The 16,523-nt window shown below is 40.3% G+C and overlaps 1 protein-coding gene across 3 annotated transcripts in view; it reads left to right on the forward strand.

Annotated features, from left to right (window-relative positions):
* Positions 1-16,523, forward strand: part of LOC125880381 (PH and SEC7 domain-containing protein 1-like) — a 120,821-nt gene that overhangs the window by 41,528 nt on the left and 62,770 nt on the right. For 2 of the 3 annotated variants that reach the window (XM_049562773.1, XM_049562774.1), the window contains exons 6-9: positions 6,513-6,707; positions 7,496-7,576; positions 12,149-12,261; positions 16,180-16,238. In XM_049562773.1, coding sequence (XP_049418730.1) covers positions 6,513-6,707; positions 7,496-7,576; positions 12,149-12,261; positions 16,180-16,238 — 448 coding nt within the window. Of the gene's footprint in view, positions 1-337; positions 742-6,512; positions 6,708-7,495; positions 7,577-12,148; positions 12,262-16,179; positions 16,239-16,523 lie in introns of those variants that run through there. The other variant, XM_049562775.1, reaches the window with a different exon arrangement.

Below are 16,523 nucleotides of genomic sequence, written 5' to 3' on the forward strand. Positions count from 1 at the left end.
AGCTCAAACCTGACACCTCAGTTCTTTGTTTTCTGTCTAGGTGTGCTAAACACCAGAAACAAGGTAGACTAGAATCAGTACAGCACCCAAAGGATGGACACACTGAGTGTGTGTAATTGGAGATCCAGAGAGAGGGGAATGAATAGAGGGGAGGAAAAGAGAAGGGAAGGGAGGGGGGTTTTTAGGCGACAGACAAGCCAAGTTTCATGCCATGCTTCGAATCCAAGGTCAGCAGGGGACAGTGAGCGTTTACACAGTGGAACAGGGTGGGAGAAACAGAGAGAGAGAGAGGGAGGAGTGAAACGAGGGAACAGAAACAACAGCAAACAGACTCGGAGGGAAAAAGATAGAGAAGGAGAGGCACTGCGGGACAAACAGCTCTTTTACTTTGAGGGGGGGAAGGAAGCTCGCTGTGAGGATCAGATGACAGCAAACACAGAGCGAGAGGGAGAAAGTTCAGACACATCAAGTCTCAGTTTGACTCAAAACCCAGCGGAGGAATGTCAGAGTCTGCGGGCCTCTCGGGAGCGACTACAGGTGTTCCTCTGCACCGGCGCCGGTGGTGGTGGTGATGCGTTCAGGTTACCAGGCCGGCAGGAGAGGAAGGGTCAGTCGGGTGAGCGCTCTGAGGCGAGGGGGCGTTCAGGGGACGGCAATGAGGACGCCATCTGTGTTTTGCTGTCATGGCTCAGCTACAGTCGGAGAGGAGAAGTATTTGGCGATCAGACGGTCTTGTCACAGGTAGGAACCTGTCTCACCTGTCTCACCTGTCTGTGTTTGTGGATCGGAGGATTTGAATATAAAATTGGGCCGAAGGGAAAATTCAAATGGTCTTTTCAGGTGTGAAGAGTGTGTTTGCTGCCATGTTCACTGCAGAGTAGAAAAGTTTCTGTATGAAAGCTGCCATAACTGGGATGCAGAGGTGGAAAGTAACTAAGATTTACTCAAGTACTTTGGCCTACTTAAGTACAGTTTTGAGGTACTTGTACTTTCCTAGAGTCTTTTCTGCCCATGTCACTTTGTACTTCTTCTCCAATGCATGTTCGAAGGGAATACTGTACTGTACTTTTATTTGACACATCTAGTCACTGTTTAATCATTAAATATATGATATCTGTGTGCATGATGCAGTACTCTATTACTAATCTACCCAGTAGTAAACAAAGTATGTTAAATTGGCTAATAATAATTATAATAATAATAGTGCACCTTTAAATGAGCCATTGTGCATAATGAGTTCTTTTACTTTTGATATGTTGACTCCATTTTTGCTGATGATACTTACGTACATCTACGTTAATTTTTTTCTTTTGCTTCTCAGGAATATTTTAGACAGTGATTTTTGTTTGTTTTTTTGCTTTCACTCAGTAAAGGGTCCGAGTGCTTCTGTCACCACTGCTGAGATGAACATTTAAATGTTTTGCTGGCTCTGTACTCATTTTAATTTTGAGCTAACACTCGCTGTAGGGACGGCAGTGTTTGTCAAGACTAAAATATCTCAACTATTGAATGGATTTCCATCAAATGTTGTTCAGACATTCATGGTCGCCAGACGATAAATCCTACTGATTTTGGTGATCCTCTGCCTTTACCTCTAGCGCCTCCTGCAGGTTGACATTTGTGTGTGGGTTTGTTTTGTTATTACATGTGGTACGGCCATTCGTTGTCCCCAGAGGATGAATTCTGATGTACCTCATTTGCCTTCTGATGTTTCCTGTGGCGCCACCAGCACATCAAAGATCACAGTTATCCAGTTAAATATCTCAACATCTTTTATTTTATATTCATGGTCCCCTGATGATAAATCCTAATGACTCTGGTGATCATCTAAGACCATCTAGAGGTTGATATTTGTTTTGTTTTTCGTCTTTTTTTTTTGTCTCAACACGAGTGCAATACATTGCTATGAAATGTGGTACAGACATTCATGGTCCCCAGATAATAAATTATAATGATTCTGGTGATGCTCTAGCTCCACCACAATGTTGATATTTGGTTTTATTTTGGAGAAAGTCTCAACACCAATTGAATACATTGCTATGAAATTTGGTACAGATGTTCATGGTTCCCAGAGGATGCAAAAACCTAATGACCTTGGTGATGCTCAGACTTTTACTCTTGTGCCTCCACGAGGTTCACATTTGGGCTTTTTGGTTTGTTATTTTGTGAAATGTCTCAACACCAAATTTATACCACTGCTGTAACATTTGGTGCAGACATTCATGGTCCCCAGAGGATGAATTCTAATATACTGTTCTAACCTCCTGACTTTCCCTGTGGTGCCACCAGCAGGTAAAAGATGTACATTTATCTAGTAAAATATCTCAACATCTACTTGATGGATCGGCACCAAATTTGTGGTTCCCAGAGGATAAATTTGTACGATGCTGGTGATACTCTGACTTTTCCTCTTGCGTTACCATGAGGTTCACATTTCTGTTGTTTTTTATTTATTTATAAATTTATAATATGATTTATATAGAAATTAATTTGCCATGAAATTTGGTAGAACTATGTTGCCCAGATGATGCAGCTTAATAACTTTAGCGCCACCAACAGGTTCACATTTGTGGTTTGAGTGAAACATCTAAAGAATTATGACGAACATCCAGTAAATTTGCGACTGACATTCACATTCTTTGCAGGTTGGACTGTGATCACTTAACATCTGGCTTCTTGTTCCGTGCCTTCATCAGGTCAACATTTCACTGTGTCATATACGCTGGTTTATGACCAAATCCCTGCAAAGTTACGACATCCTCATCAGCCTCAGCTGTACTTTGTGTTTCAGGCATGTTACAGTAGCGGCGCACTAACACACTAAGCTAAGATGGTGAACATCAACATGTCTGTACATTATGAGCATGTTAGCATACTAATGTTAGCATTTAGATCAAAGCACTTCTGTTCCTCAGTGAAGCCTTGTAGACTTGTTCTTTTGTGTACTTTGTGAAACCAAAGTTGACCTTTGAACCCCTGTAGCTTTCTCTCGAAGTCGGCTTGTGTTATTAATTACTGTTTGCTCTGGTGTGATTTGGCCTGACTCATTTACAGTGTAAAGATGTGTAAGTGTGGGAAGCAAAGCCCTGGGACTGTGGGTTTTCTTGGCTTGTTCCTCATGCTGAGAAATCCAAATGAGAGCTCCGCTTGTTCAGGAAGTGTTTCTTGCTTTTTTGAATACGACTCTGAACTGTCATTGTTTTCCATCAGCCCGGCTGGCGTGACTAGAATTGTCACACAGCGCTTGCCAGCATCAATGACCATCAGCGTTATGTCGAATTCTAAGTAACTGAACTCAGAGACCTCGTTTTTGTCGACCAGAAGTCAGAGAAGTAGTTCTCTTTCAGCTCAGCGTGACATAACATGCTTAAACTATTATCGCAGGATAATTCAGATGTAATAAGTTTCACACTTCTGAACTGTTTAAAGCTTCGGAGGAGCTTAATTAGGAAGTGATAACAAGACAGTGAGAGAGCTGGCAAGAGATTTGTGAAGTGTAAAAAACTCAAATGTTGTGTTTGAATTTAAAATGATTTTGCATACATTCTGTTAAACTTACAATAATGTGAAATATGGACCGTGTTTGTGCTCTTACATTCTCTCTGCTTTCCATCTCTCCACCTATATGTCTTTAAATCCTCTTTTGTCATCCTTCTTCACCTCTTACCGTTTAGTTTCATTAAACAGATATTATCTTTCTCATAAGCTGCTTTCTCTTGATCTGCCGCCGTGTTTTCATCTGCCCCTTGTGTATTTTCTTGTCTTTAAACATCTTGTTCGGCTGGAAACTCTGATTTAGGACCAGTGCTGCACAGATCAGATATTAGTAATGTTAAATTATTGATACACTGGAGTTATTAGTTTTATTATTACATTATCATCTTTCTTTGTTCCTCCTTTTTTCCATTTCTCTCGTTCCTTTTCAATTATTTACAAATCTGTGTCTCATTTGTCCCACTTTCCTGCCTGGAACCAGAATGTTCATTTCCCATCTTTTCCATTTCTCTTTCTGTGCACCTGTTTGTGTCTGACTGTCAGTGGTGAAATGTAATGAAGTACATTTACTCAAGTACAATACTCCGACTTTACTATACTCCATACTTTATGATACTTTTTAAATCTACTCTACCACATCTCAGAGGTAAATAGCAGGTTACTTTTCAGATTACAGGTGTCATCCCCTTCCTGTCCAGTGAAAACCCTGTATCTCCAGCTGTGTTAAGGCTGAACCAAAGGATGTGTTGCTTCATGTGTTGAGAAATTCTCCTTCTTAAGCTTGATGAACTCTTTAAAACCCTCTGTTTTCCTGTAGAACCTGATACCAATCCAATTGACATGTTTCTTAAATCCATTGTCTAGAGGTGCACCTTATAAATTAGATATAGAAACATCTCCATGCTGACATTGTAGCGGCTAACCCTAAAACTTAAAGCCACTGAGGGGCTGCATAGACAGGCTAAAACTAATCGACGCACTTGCTACTGCACAACTGTAACCAGTGTCTAGTGAAACAAACAGCTTCTGGATTTGCTTCTTCATTTGATGCTTTCTTTATTTCTCACCGTCTCAAGGACCTTCAGTACCATGCAAGAATCCAATACCAGTGCATAGAAAGTCCATTCAGCTGTGAGACAGATCATACAACAAGCTAAACGTAGCCTAGTAGAGCGGGGCGGTCGACAAACTGTGTGCTCCTTCTGTCTAGCAACGACTGACCCCTGACAGAAATTCCCACCGATATAGAAATGTACACCCAACACAACGAGGACACCTTCTGGCCCAATGTGGTGCTTTACATACTTTCACATAGAAATGGCTCCTACAGACATGTTCACCTCTGGACAGGACTAAAGCAGCCTGGGAACAGGATGTAGGACCTGTATCTGAGGACCAGTTGGTCTCTATTCTGATGAAGGTGGTCCATAGGGCCCAAAGCTAAGCTCTGTAGCATCTACCCTGGTACAGTTCCCACCTGTGATAAATGCAAAAACAATGACGCCACCCTGATCCAGGTGCACTGGCTTTTGGATAGATATCCTCCACATCCTGTCTCAAATAGAAGTAGAGAACAGCTCTATCTGTCCACCCTCACGCCCTCCTCCCTCTCTGACTGCAACTTCCTCAAACTGAACAGTGATAAAACTGGGTTACTTCTCACTGGCACCAAATCCACATCAGCAAAGATGAACAGTTTCACACTAACTCCTGAGTCTGAGCGTCATCCTCGACAGCACTCTGTCATTCCAAGCTCACATCAGTGATGTCACTCGGTCTGCCTACTTCCATCTACGCAATATTAAGCGCCTTCGCCCGTCCCTCAGATCGCACAGTGCCGCCAGTTCTTGTTCACACCCAGGTTACATCCCGTATAGATCACTGTAACTCCCTCCTTTTTGGTCTCCCTCTCAAGTCCACCCACAAACTTCAACTAGTCCAGAACTCTGCTGCTGACATCATCAGCAGAACCCCGTCCACCAATCACATCACTCCTGTCTTTCAGCAGCTTCACTGGCTCCCAGTTAAACACCGCACTGAGGACTCCTCCCACCAGACATTCGTAGCGTCAACATGCTCCCCACTTTCAATTCCCACCTCAAAACTCACCTCTTTCAAACAGCCCATTCAGTCTGAGAGATAAACACTTATAAGACGAGGGGACACTTCCTGTCTCATTTTCACCCAAACAACATCAGCTCTGAATGTGTTTTAAGTCAAACCTGACTCCACTGATGGTGTTGCTGTTCTGCACATTAAATTAAATTCATTGTGCCTTAGAAATATTTAAACGACAGAGAAAACTGGGGATAGGAGGAGGATGGGCGGGGGATCTGGCCCACCCTGGTGTTTTTTGTTTTCCTTTTCTCAAAATATTAATATTTTTGAAGTAAAAAAACACTCTTGGATCAGCTGGAAATGCATCGAAAACAGGGCTTTTTTTCTGACTATTTAGTGACACATGGTTCTCACAGCAGCCACACTACAAACACATGATGATCTTATAAGATATGATTCAATGACCTGACTGTGTGCAAAGAAACAACACTGGGTGGGGACACACATAAAACATGGGGGGTGGGAGTCCTGTGGCAAAACATTTTAGCATCAAACACTTGATTTCCTGCTTTCTGATGAATTCTGATGCACAAATTTGTGTCTTTTCTGCATCAATTTATGCTGTAAATGTCTTTAATTTAGTCAGAAGTCCTCTGCTACTAACATGTTCTTAATATGGAGGGGGACATGTCCCCTGTCTCCCCCTCATCTACAGCAGTAAAATGCAACATACACATTAATGCAGCAGGGATATTAAGTCAAACACATCACAGTAAAACACTGACAGGAACCTGCACAATGAGTACTTTACTTCTCATACTTTAAGGCCTACACTGATGATAGTACTGACATACTTTAAGGTTTTGAATGCAGGACTTTTACAGTGTTATTAGTACTTTTACTAAAGTAATTGATTTTAATCCTCCACAACTTCTGATTTTAATGTCTCACCCTCTCAGCAGGGACAAGGCTCGTCTGGCGACAGATTCGGAGCTGGACCAGGACCTCAGTGACCGGCTGGGTCTGGGCAGCAGTGACACCCTCACCAATGGCAGCCACCGTGCCGACGTGGCAGCCGCCAGACGCCTCGCCAAACGTCTCTTCAACTTGGACGGCTTCAGGAAGTCTGATGTGGCGCGTCACCTCAGCAAGAAGTGAGCTGCTGTTACGACATATTGTAGTCATGCTTATGTGTTGCTCCTTCTCACAGCTGCCACCTCAAACACCACAACAATCATCCTAAATAGTGTAATAATAATAATAATAATAGTGCATTTTATTTATAGGCGCCTGTCAAAGCACTCAAGCACACCTTACAAGACACAGTTAAAAACAAGCAGCAGTGTGTCCACAGATCATGAAGTTAAACAAAAGTAATGTACAGTAATAAGTTAAAAAAGTAACTTAATAAAAATCACAATTATAAAAACAAGGTGTAAAATCATCATCATAACGTCGTCATCAGTGCAAGTCTCCTCTTAACTAACACGTTAGGTACTCTAAAACTGCAGTACTGCATCTTATGTTTATTTAATGACTGTGCTGGTGCACATTCAGTGTCCTGTACACTAACTGTACGCCACTTTACATTCTGCCTACAAAGTGTTGTGTTTTACTACATCTGCATTCTTGCAAAGCTGCGCTGCTCGATCAGCCCTTCGGTCTGTCAGCTGCTTGCTGTGCTGATGAGAAAGAAATTGGGATTAAAGTGTTTCCTCGCTGACAGAAAGCACCCTGGGAATCTCCTTGTTTTTTACTGGCCTCCGGTCTGCATCTCCAGCTGAGTGACTGACTGACAGCCCAAACTGAGGCCTCTCACTGAGCTGAGGAAGTTAGCATCTGAATGTTTGACTGACATATTGTGCTTCTTGGTTTATTGTTGTTGTTGGATTGCTTTATTTGTCCTAAGATGATATTTTATATCTTCTCTGTCTGTCTACAGCAATGACTTCAGTCGTATGGTAGCAGAGGAGTATCTGAGTTTCTTCAACTTCACAGGACTCGGTCTCGACCAGGCGTTACGGTGAGAATCCACAGCACAATAATGAAACCATAAACACATACAAGAACAACACATATTCAGTATATTTCTCATGTGAAGTGTGGACAGTAAAATATTCCTGACTGTTTGTTTATCACATACAATAATTGTTAATGTTAAATGCATGTCAGGTAAATAACCAACCATCGTCTATGAGCTGTTCTTCCTCCAGAAACAAACCCAACACATTCTTGTGACAAAACTGACTGTTTACATTGTTCAAACTGTGACTGCAGTCTAAAGAGAATATTTAGCACAGAGCAGCTAATTATTCCTGTGTGATGGTGCCTTTGATTTGGCCTCAATCAGATGAAAAGCTGCAGATATTTAGATTTTATGTTTGTTTGTCTGTCGTAGAAACTCTCCACTGACAAACGCTGCTCTCTAGAGGGACACTTTGGTGTTGCATTTAGAGTGACATGACAGTTTGTACAGTGAGCTCTCATAATGCACTCAGTGTGTTGGTTGACAGATTCAGACTGTATTTTCTTTGCTTCACTTTTATTTTATTTACTCGAATAGTGAGCATGCTACATCACCTTCTGCACTTTTATTTGAATGAGGTCTGACTAATTTGCTGAGCAGCAGCCACAATTATGTTTTTAGGTCTGCTTTTTCCTCAGAAATTAAAAAGAGGGGAACTGATTTTAAGGGTGAAAGTACTGTCATACGTTACAAGTAAAAGTCTTGCATTAAAAACTGTGAGCAAATGTAGACATACTATCAGCAAAATGAACTTTAAGTCTCAAAATTAACAGGGCTGATTATGCAGACTCCTGTCACGTATTTAAATTACAGTAAGATATATCATTATTATTATTACTACTGGTGCATTAGCATTTAATGTTATCTTAATGTTGCAGCAGCTTGAGGTGGACATAGTTTTAACTCTTTTATATCTTGCTAGTTTATTCTGTGAAAAATGGGCCTACATCATATTTTGAAAGCTGTATAGGGAGCAGCAGGTACAACTGTTAGACAATGTAGTAAAAAGTCCAATATTTCCCTCTGAGATATTGTGACGTAACAGTTTAAAGTAGTGTGAAGGAGGAGGAGGTTCATGAGGAGAGGTCTATCATCACGGGCATCAATCAGAAACTTTCCTTTGCACACACATTTATTTCCAAACTGAGGAACCTGTCGTTAAAAAAAAACACACATGGGTTTGAATCTGAAAGACACAAATACAAAATAAGAACTTCAGTCAAATTAAACAAATGTCCAGCTTAAAGCAAATCTTACCTTTCCTGCATTTCACACAGTACTTAGAAAAAATTTGAACATCCACAACTCCACCTCCCTCCAAAGGCCTACTCCCCCCTCCTCCATTACGTCCTCATTAGCTGTGTCTATGATAGACGTAGGCGTTGGCATGGTAACGTTAGATACACTGAAGAGGAGTGTAACATTACAACCAAGACAGTCAAACGCAACCCCGGAGTTTTAAAACTCAACCGGAGTCAGTGATGACTGATGAGTTTTAGAATAAGGTTACAGTGCTAACGTTAGATAGTAGCGTTAACGTCACTAGGAAGTGGAAACACACAAGGAAGATAACGTTAATGTTTCAGAGGCTACGCTACAGTAGGCTAACGTTAGCCATTAGCAACTGATGCTGTGTTGTAATATATAATGTTATATGTTATATTAGAAGCAAACTGAACGTAACATTACCTGTCCTGCACAGTCAAACGCAACCCAGAGTTTTGAAACGTATCCGGGGTCAGTGATGACTGATGAGTTTTATAATATATCGTAAACGCTAACGTTAGATAGTACTGGTGACTGGCAACAAACAAGGATGATAATACAGAGGCTACGTTAGGCTACAGTAGGCTAACCGTTAGCAACTGGATGCTGTGTTGTCATAAATAACGTCAAAGCCTATGTTACATTAGAGGCAAACTAAAAATACCTGTCCAGCAGAAACTCTGCAACCGTCTCGTCCCTTTTTAGCTCAGGATGAAGCTGCATCAGTCTTCGCCATCGCTCCAAAGCAGAGCCGAAGTTGACCTGAGTTTTGGCTCCTGCAGCATCGAGTTCTCTCTCAGTGTTAGGTGAGCAGTTACGTCAGTCAGAGGCCTCCACGTGGGGAAGACAGACAGGACGCTTGGCCAATCATTGCATTCGGTCTGAATGCAATGATTGGCTGGAGTTTTCTTAGAACCATATGAGAATGGTATAATTATGAGTTTTTATCTCTGGTGGAATTCACCTATATTTCAGTGTGCCATCAGCTTATTGATAGCATTTTAACCTAAACAAAGAAAAGTGTAAAATTTTCAGAAAGGTCAGTGTTGCTAAATGAGGGTAAATAATGCTCTAAATTAAAGTAATAACAGGTACAAGATAAACTAAAGAGAGAGCAACTGCTTATCACCACTGCCACCCCATGAGACCATGAAGACAGGTGAACTCGGTCAGGTTAATGAGGGGTGAACAAAGAGTGAAAGGAACCAATCAGTGCTGAAGAAAGGGGAAATGAAGTCATAGACATATATACATAGACGCCGCATCCACTGCCTGAGCGCGTCCTCGCCAGCCGCCATCTTGGATGGGTCTCGCTTCGCCTCCACAGTGCATTCACTTCTATTGAGGAAGGATCTGTATGCACAAGTAAAATAGAATAACTCGCTGAATTTTCAACTGATTTTCACGCGGTTTGGTTTGTTACAAACGGCACACATGTAGTTATGATACAGGATGCTTTCGTACATTAAAAATGCGGGATTTCATGCTTTAATACTTCCTGCAGATAGCAACAGCATGTTATTTAGGTCACAACACAGTTATTTTATTCACCTCAACCCCAGAGTGGGATATACATATATATATATATATGTATATATATATATACATATATATATATATATATGTATATATATATATATATATGTGTGTATATATATACAGTATTTATTTTCTGTATAAACATACTGTATAAACACCATATACACAATACAAAACACAGTATAGCATATTATGTATAGCATAATATGTAGATCTGAGGTTTGCTCAAACTGTCAGCTCCTTTAAATCAGGGTTAAAAACACTATTGTTTACTGAAGCGTACTCTTAGATTCAATACTTACCTGCTGTATTCTACTGCCCGTACTTTTTAACTACACACTGCTGATTTATGCCTTTTATTATTTTACTTCTTTTCTTATCCTGACTGTTCAATGTATTGAGCCTGTTTTTATTTTATGTTACTGTATTTTATTATTATCACTATCATTCTCAATTTCTATTTCCCTTTTCAATCGACTGTTTTTATTGTTTTAAATTGTCTTGTTGCTTTTAATGTCTCTGTAAAGCACTTTGAATTACCTTGTGTTGAATTGTGCTATACAAATAAACTTGCCTTACCTTGCCCAGCGCACCTTTGTGCACATATTCACTTTTCCACCAGCTGTGCTGCAAATATCCCCTGCTGCTCATCCTTCTGTATCTTTTTTCAAATTATCTTGACCACAGTCCCATTTTCATAGTTATAATACCAATACCAAAATCAATTTCAGTGTTTATGTAAATACTGAAAATGTTTTTTACTACTTTTGAGGGATCACAGCAGTCAGTGTAATAAGAACAACTTTACTAATCCCCGAAAAGAAAATTTCAAAGAAGTCTGTAAGATCATCTATTTAACAAAGAATTATTAAGTCTGATGGCTGTGGGTATAAAAGAGAGTGGGTGTGTGTGAGAAATAAACTCAATCAACAATAGAGCTTTTTCTTTATTAAAATATATTAATAAATTTATTAATATGCTATACTATGTTTTGTATTGTGTATTTTTGTTTATACAGTATATATATGTGTGTGTATATCTATATCTATCTATCTATCTATCTATATATATATATATCCCACTCTGGGGTTGAGGTGAATAAAATAACTGTGTTGTGACCTAAATAACATGCTGTTGCTATCTGCAGGAAGTATTAAAGCATGAAATCCCGCATCCCTGCATCCTGTATCATAACTACATGTGTGCCGTTTGTAACAAACCAAACCGCATGAAAATCAGTTAAAAATTCAGTGAGTTACTCTATTTTACTTGTGCATACAGATCCTTCCTCAATAGAAGTGAATGCACTGTGGAGGCGAAGCGAGACCCATCCAAGATGGCGGCCGGCGAGGACGCGCTCAGGCAGTCGATGCAGCGTCTATGTATATATGTCTATGAATGAAGTGAGGTAAAGGAAGTGAAGTAAGTGAGGTACAGGAAGTGAAGTAAGTGAGGTAAAGGAAGTGAGGTAAGTGAGGAAGAGAGGTGTAAAAACAAAGAAAAATAGAAACCTTCTCTACAAGTAGCACAAAGTAAGTACATCAAAATTATACTGTTCTTGAATTATTGTGACTCACGGTATGAACACACACAAAAACTCATCTTACCAGGGAAAGGGACACACAGCACTGTTACTGCATATTGTTTAAAATAAAACTAGTGTTTGTATTCTGTTTCAGTAGTTCTGTTATTAACAGGATATCTTTAATGTTAAATATTTGGATGATTCAGATCTACTAACTGTGGTTGTGTTTGTGTCTGCAGGATTTTCCTGAGGCAGTTTGCTCTGATGGGAGAGACTCAGGAGAGAGAGAGGGTGCTGTCTCACTTCTCCAAACGTTACTGGGACTGCAACCCAAAGGTCATACCGTCAGAGGGTGAGGACTGCAGCAGTTAAAACACAGATATTTCAGGAGATGCTAAAAACCAAAAACAGCTGAAAGACAGTGCCTATAATGTGAACTGAGCTGCAGCTTCATCCTTGAAACCGTCTGTTGCAGGAAAATGCAACAAAACGGCTAATGCTCGTTAGCTAGCTTAAATCTCAAGCTTTAGAAAGAGACACATAACATTACACGGCAAAACCAACTTGAAAGTAACACCAGCTCTAAAATTCTCAGTTTATTTATTAGAAAAGCCACAAATAATCACACCACTTCGTTTTAATGCAAGCGTCCTGAAATAAGTTTCAATTACTTTAATCCATCAGACAGGTTTACTAGCTTAGCCTAGGGAACTTTAGCTAGCTAGAGCTAATGTTAGCTAGCAGGAACACTGTTAGCTAATGAACAGAAATGTACACCAGACCTGTAATTAAAATACTGACTGTAGTGGTTCCACAGCATCTGATGAACTAGCATGGACTAATTTACTTCATGTTTAACTCTACAGACAGGACATTTTAATCATTTTGTTTAATTTGTTTTGTGCTAAAGCAGCAGGGCTAAACTAGTAAAGCTAACAGCATGTATATAAACAGCATGTGATCTTGTTAGCTAATTTTATCTAAATGAATGCTATATTGCTCGTGGATTTTAACATCTGTTGACATATATTGCATTTATGTACAAGCTGACAGGAAAAGTAGTTTTATTTTGTCCACAATCGTCTTTTGATTTGCTCCAGCTTCAGTTACATAATCACAAACTAGTACTGGACTTATACTTGATCTTTCAATATTCATTCTGCAATGGCACGTCCACAGAGAGAGTCCAACAGTGTAAACACCTTGGTATCTGACTGGATGATTAATTTTAAGCACCATCTTGAAATTCTGACTGTCTAATTAATCATAATGACAAAGACTTTATTAAGGACACCGAGAAAGGTCCTTAGCATACCACACATAAAACAGACAATCATCTATGTACAGAATAGGATACAATAAATATTATAAAAGACTAGAAATACCCAACACTACATTATAGGTTCATAAAAATGGAGAAAATTCAATAAACTACCCCCACAGACAAGCTGAGAGCCAGTGGCCCCTCAGTCTGGATGAAAACCTGACTGAGCTCAGCTCAGGGTCGGCCGAGGCCTGGGTGATACTACTTACCAAGACAGAGAGCCTGCACTTAAATCGATATGTAAGATTTTGTATTCGTTGTCTCATTCCCTCATTATAGGCCACATTAAGGGCTGTTTCATAGTCGACGCACGCAACGTGAGCAAGCAACGCAAGCGACGCAAGCAACGCACTTCCTTTCATAGTCAACACATTGAACGCAAGTGACGCGGGTGACACTTGAAATGCAATACATTGCTCGCGCAATAGGGGGCAGCAGAGTCACCGGTACATTCCGGCTAGCTAGTACTGCTAGTACTCTTCCTATAGGAGCGCCACAAGTGGGCAGTTTATACAGCGGAGTGCAAAATGCTCCAAAGAGAGCGATCATCACATTAACTGAACACATGCTGAATTTGTGAGCAAGCATAAGCTAATATAACTTGCAACACGTGTGGATGTCTTTATCATCAGATAAGTCATTGACAATATAATGACAGAGATATTTAATCTCATTACACACTAAGAGCAACACCAGGTAAGAAGAAATCAGGAAATACTAGTTTGATTACTTGGCTTTCTTTACCGAAATAAGAACTGTTTTCCTTTTGCACAGAGAAAAAGAATTGTAGAATCTTTTGGTTTTTGTCTGTTCCGGATTATGAGGATGTTATATACGGAAAAGCTCCACAGTGAAATCCCTGGACGTTGCCTACCACTCAGCCCTAAGGTTCATAACAGGTGATCCTTACAGCACCCATCACTGCTACCTTATGTAACCCCAGTCCCATGTAGCTAGTTAATACTAATGGGGGTGTTGTAGTACAGTGACAACTGTGGTAGTGATATACAATGACTTGGCGGTGCCTCCAATAACTTTTCTGAAGTAACCAAAAATTTTGGTACTATCCCTTTTAAACCAAATGAATAACTTCACTTGCAATTACTACACCAAATTTAGTAAAATAAACATAAGGCATTTAATAAAAGAAAAACAGGAATTGGCAATTCATAAATTATTTATCTGGCTCACTGTTGACCTTTAAATGGATTACTGATGAAAATATTCACAGTTCACAATACCTCTCCAGCAAAATAGACTCACTCTGATCACAAATGAACTCAAATAGAAAAAGCTGTATTGGTAAAGAAAACTTAATCCAATGTCCACAGCCCACTCTCACACACACATTCACACAGGGCTTATTTGAATGAGACAAATAAACACGTTGTGGGCCCAGTCGATGCTTGTGAGCGTGGAGGCCGGAAACTAGATGGCCAGTTCACTGGGGTTAACCAGCATAAACAAAAACGCATGTGCAAAAAGTTAGTTAGTTCTGTACTTACAAATCCAGCCGACAGTCAGTAATGCAGACGAGCAGGGGAAAATGACAAAGGGCAATGCAGTTTCGGCGCCAAGGGGAATGGGGCCGTGCAGCCACACAGTGCCGAAACGGAGCTCAGTACAGCAGCTCTAAGTCTCTCTCCAGCGGTCCAGGTCCCTCCCGGTCCTCTTTCTCTCTCCCTCTCACGGGCAAATGTCCAGTCCTGAACCACACAGTTCCTCTTAGTAAACAAACTACAGGCTAATTCATGGTAAAGTAACCACAGCATGTCTTAAACAAATGAGCTAGTGCTAAATGCAATGCAAAATAAACAGTATGACACGCCATAGAGAGGCTAAGCTAAAGGCTAGCAGCGATTAGCATTACAGCTCATTTTATACACATTAAAACACATTCATTTACCTCTGGCAGCTTCTCAAAAGTCACACACAGCAACCACAAGACGACTCTCCGTCAGTCTTGGTAGTTTGGAGTGTTATATTCTTGTTCCTTTATGCTTATTCAGCTCGGACAGCAGTACAGCTTCTGCTGCAGCTAACCTGCGTTCTCACGGAGGGCAGGCTAAACACCTCCTCCCTCAACAAGGTGAGATTAAGAGTGACTAAAGACTACAAACAACCCAATTAGAGAAGAGAGAATAAGTGACTGAAATTCCATGCTGACATCAAGCTCAAACGCTCCATACACACACAATCAAACACAAACAAACAAACAAACTATGATGGTTATAACTCCAACCATGAATTCTGACTGTTTTAGCTGTAAATACATTGACTGGTTTTAAACATTTTAACATTTTTAAACATATTTATACATTAACTGCCTGCTGTGAGGCAGGAACAGCGTTGGTATTTGTTCACTGACAAAGCTTTGATACGGATGCTTCCACCCTATATTTCATCTCTTTTAACTCTGACCTCACATAACCTTGGTACTCATTCACAGAACAGGTTGTTGCTTCACGCTCCTTTAATCAGAACTGAACTAGGAAGACTGTCGCTCTGTCACAGTGCTCCTTATACATGAAATAATCTGCAGTAAACCTTAAACTTGGACGCTGCCGCCCTTACACCTGTTTACATGCCTTATTTGTGATCTTGTTTTAATGAGTGTGAATGCTTTTAACTACACATCTACACCTGAGCATATTTATCACCCTGTATTTCTACTTTTAGCGATCATTTATTGCTGCTGTTGTTTGTTGTTTTGTATGATTTAATATCTGTTTTAACTGATACGCATGATGGGTCTTTGTTTGCTAAGTGACTGTTTTTAAGGTCTTTGTGCTCTGCATCATTGAAAATGAGGCTCTCACACAATTGATTTCCAGAGTCTTAAATACAGGTTTGAATGAATGAATGAATGAATGAATGAATGAATGAATTTTTAAGTGTCATATTTGACTCTAGTAGATGGAGCTAACAGCTGTTTTCATCCTTTAGATGCAGTTCACACTCTCACCTGTGCCCTGATGCTGCTGAACACTGATCTACACGGTCAGGTGAGTCAGAACTAGAGCCATGCAGGTGTACATTTATGTGTACAACACTGTGTACTGTAAGTGTGAAGGTGGCGTTACTGCAGCTGCCGCAGTCAAAGCATAGCAAAGCATAAACAATTAAAAGATAAAGTTTAGAAAGCTCTATTCTGCTCCAGTGCCCTTTTGATTAACCCCTGGAGTTTTGGGAATATAAGCCCGATCACCAGCTGATCTGCAGGTCTGCCTGCTGAGCCTCTTATACCATTATTAATGTGCTACTTTTATAGTCAGAGCCTCCCTCTGCAA

Source organism: Epinephelus fuscoguttatus, linkage group LG20 (genome assembly GCF_011397635.1).
Source record: "Epinephelus fuscoguttatus linkage group LG20, E.fuscoguttatus.final_Chr_v1".
In the NCBI taxonomy this organism is placed as follows: Eukaryota; Metazoa; Chordata; class Actinopteri; order Perciformes; family Serranidae; genus Epinephelus; species Epinephelus fuscoguttatus.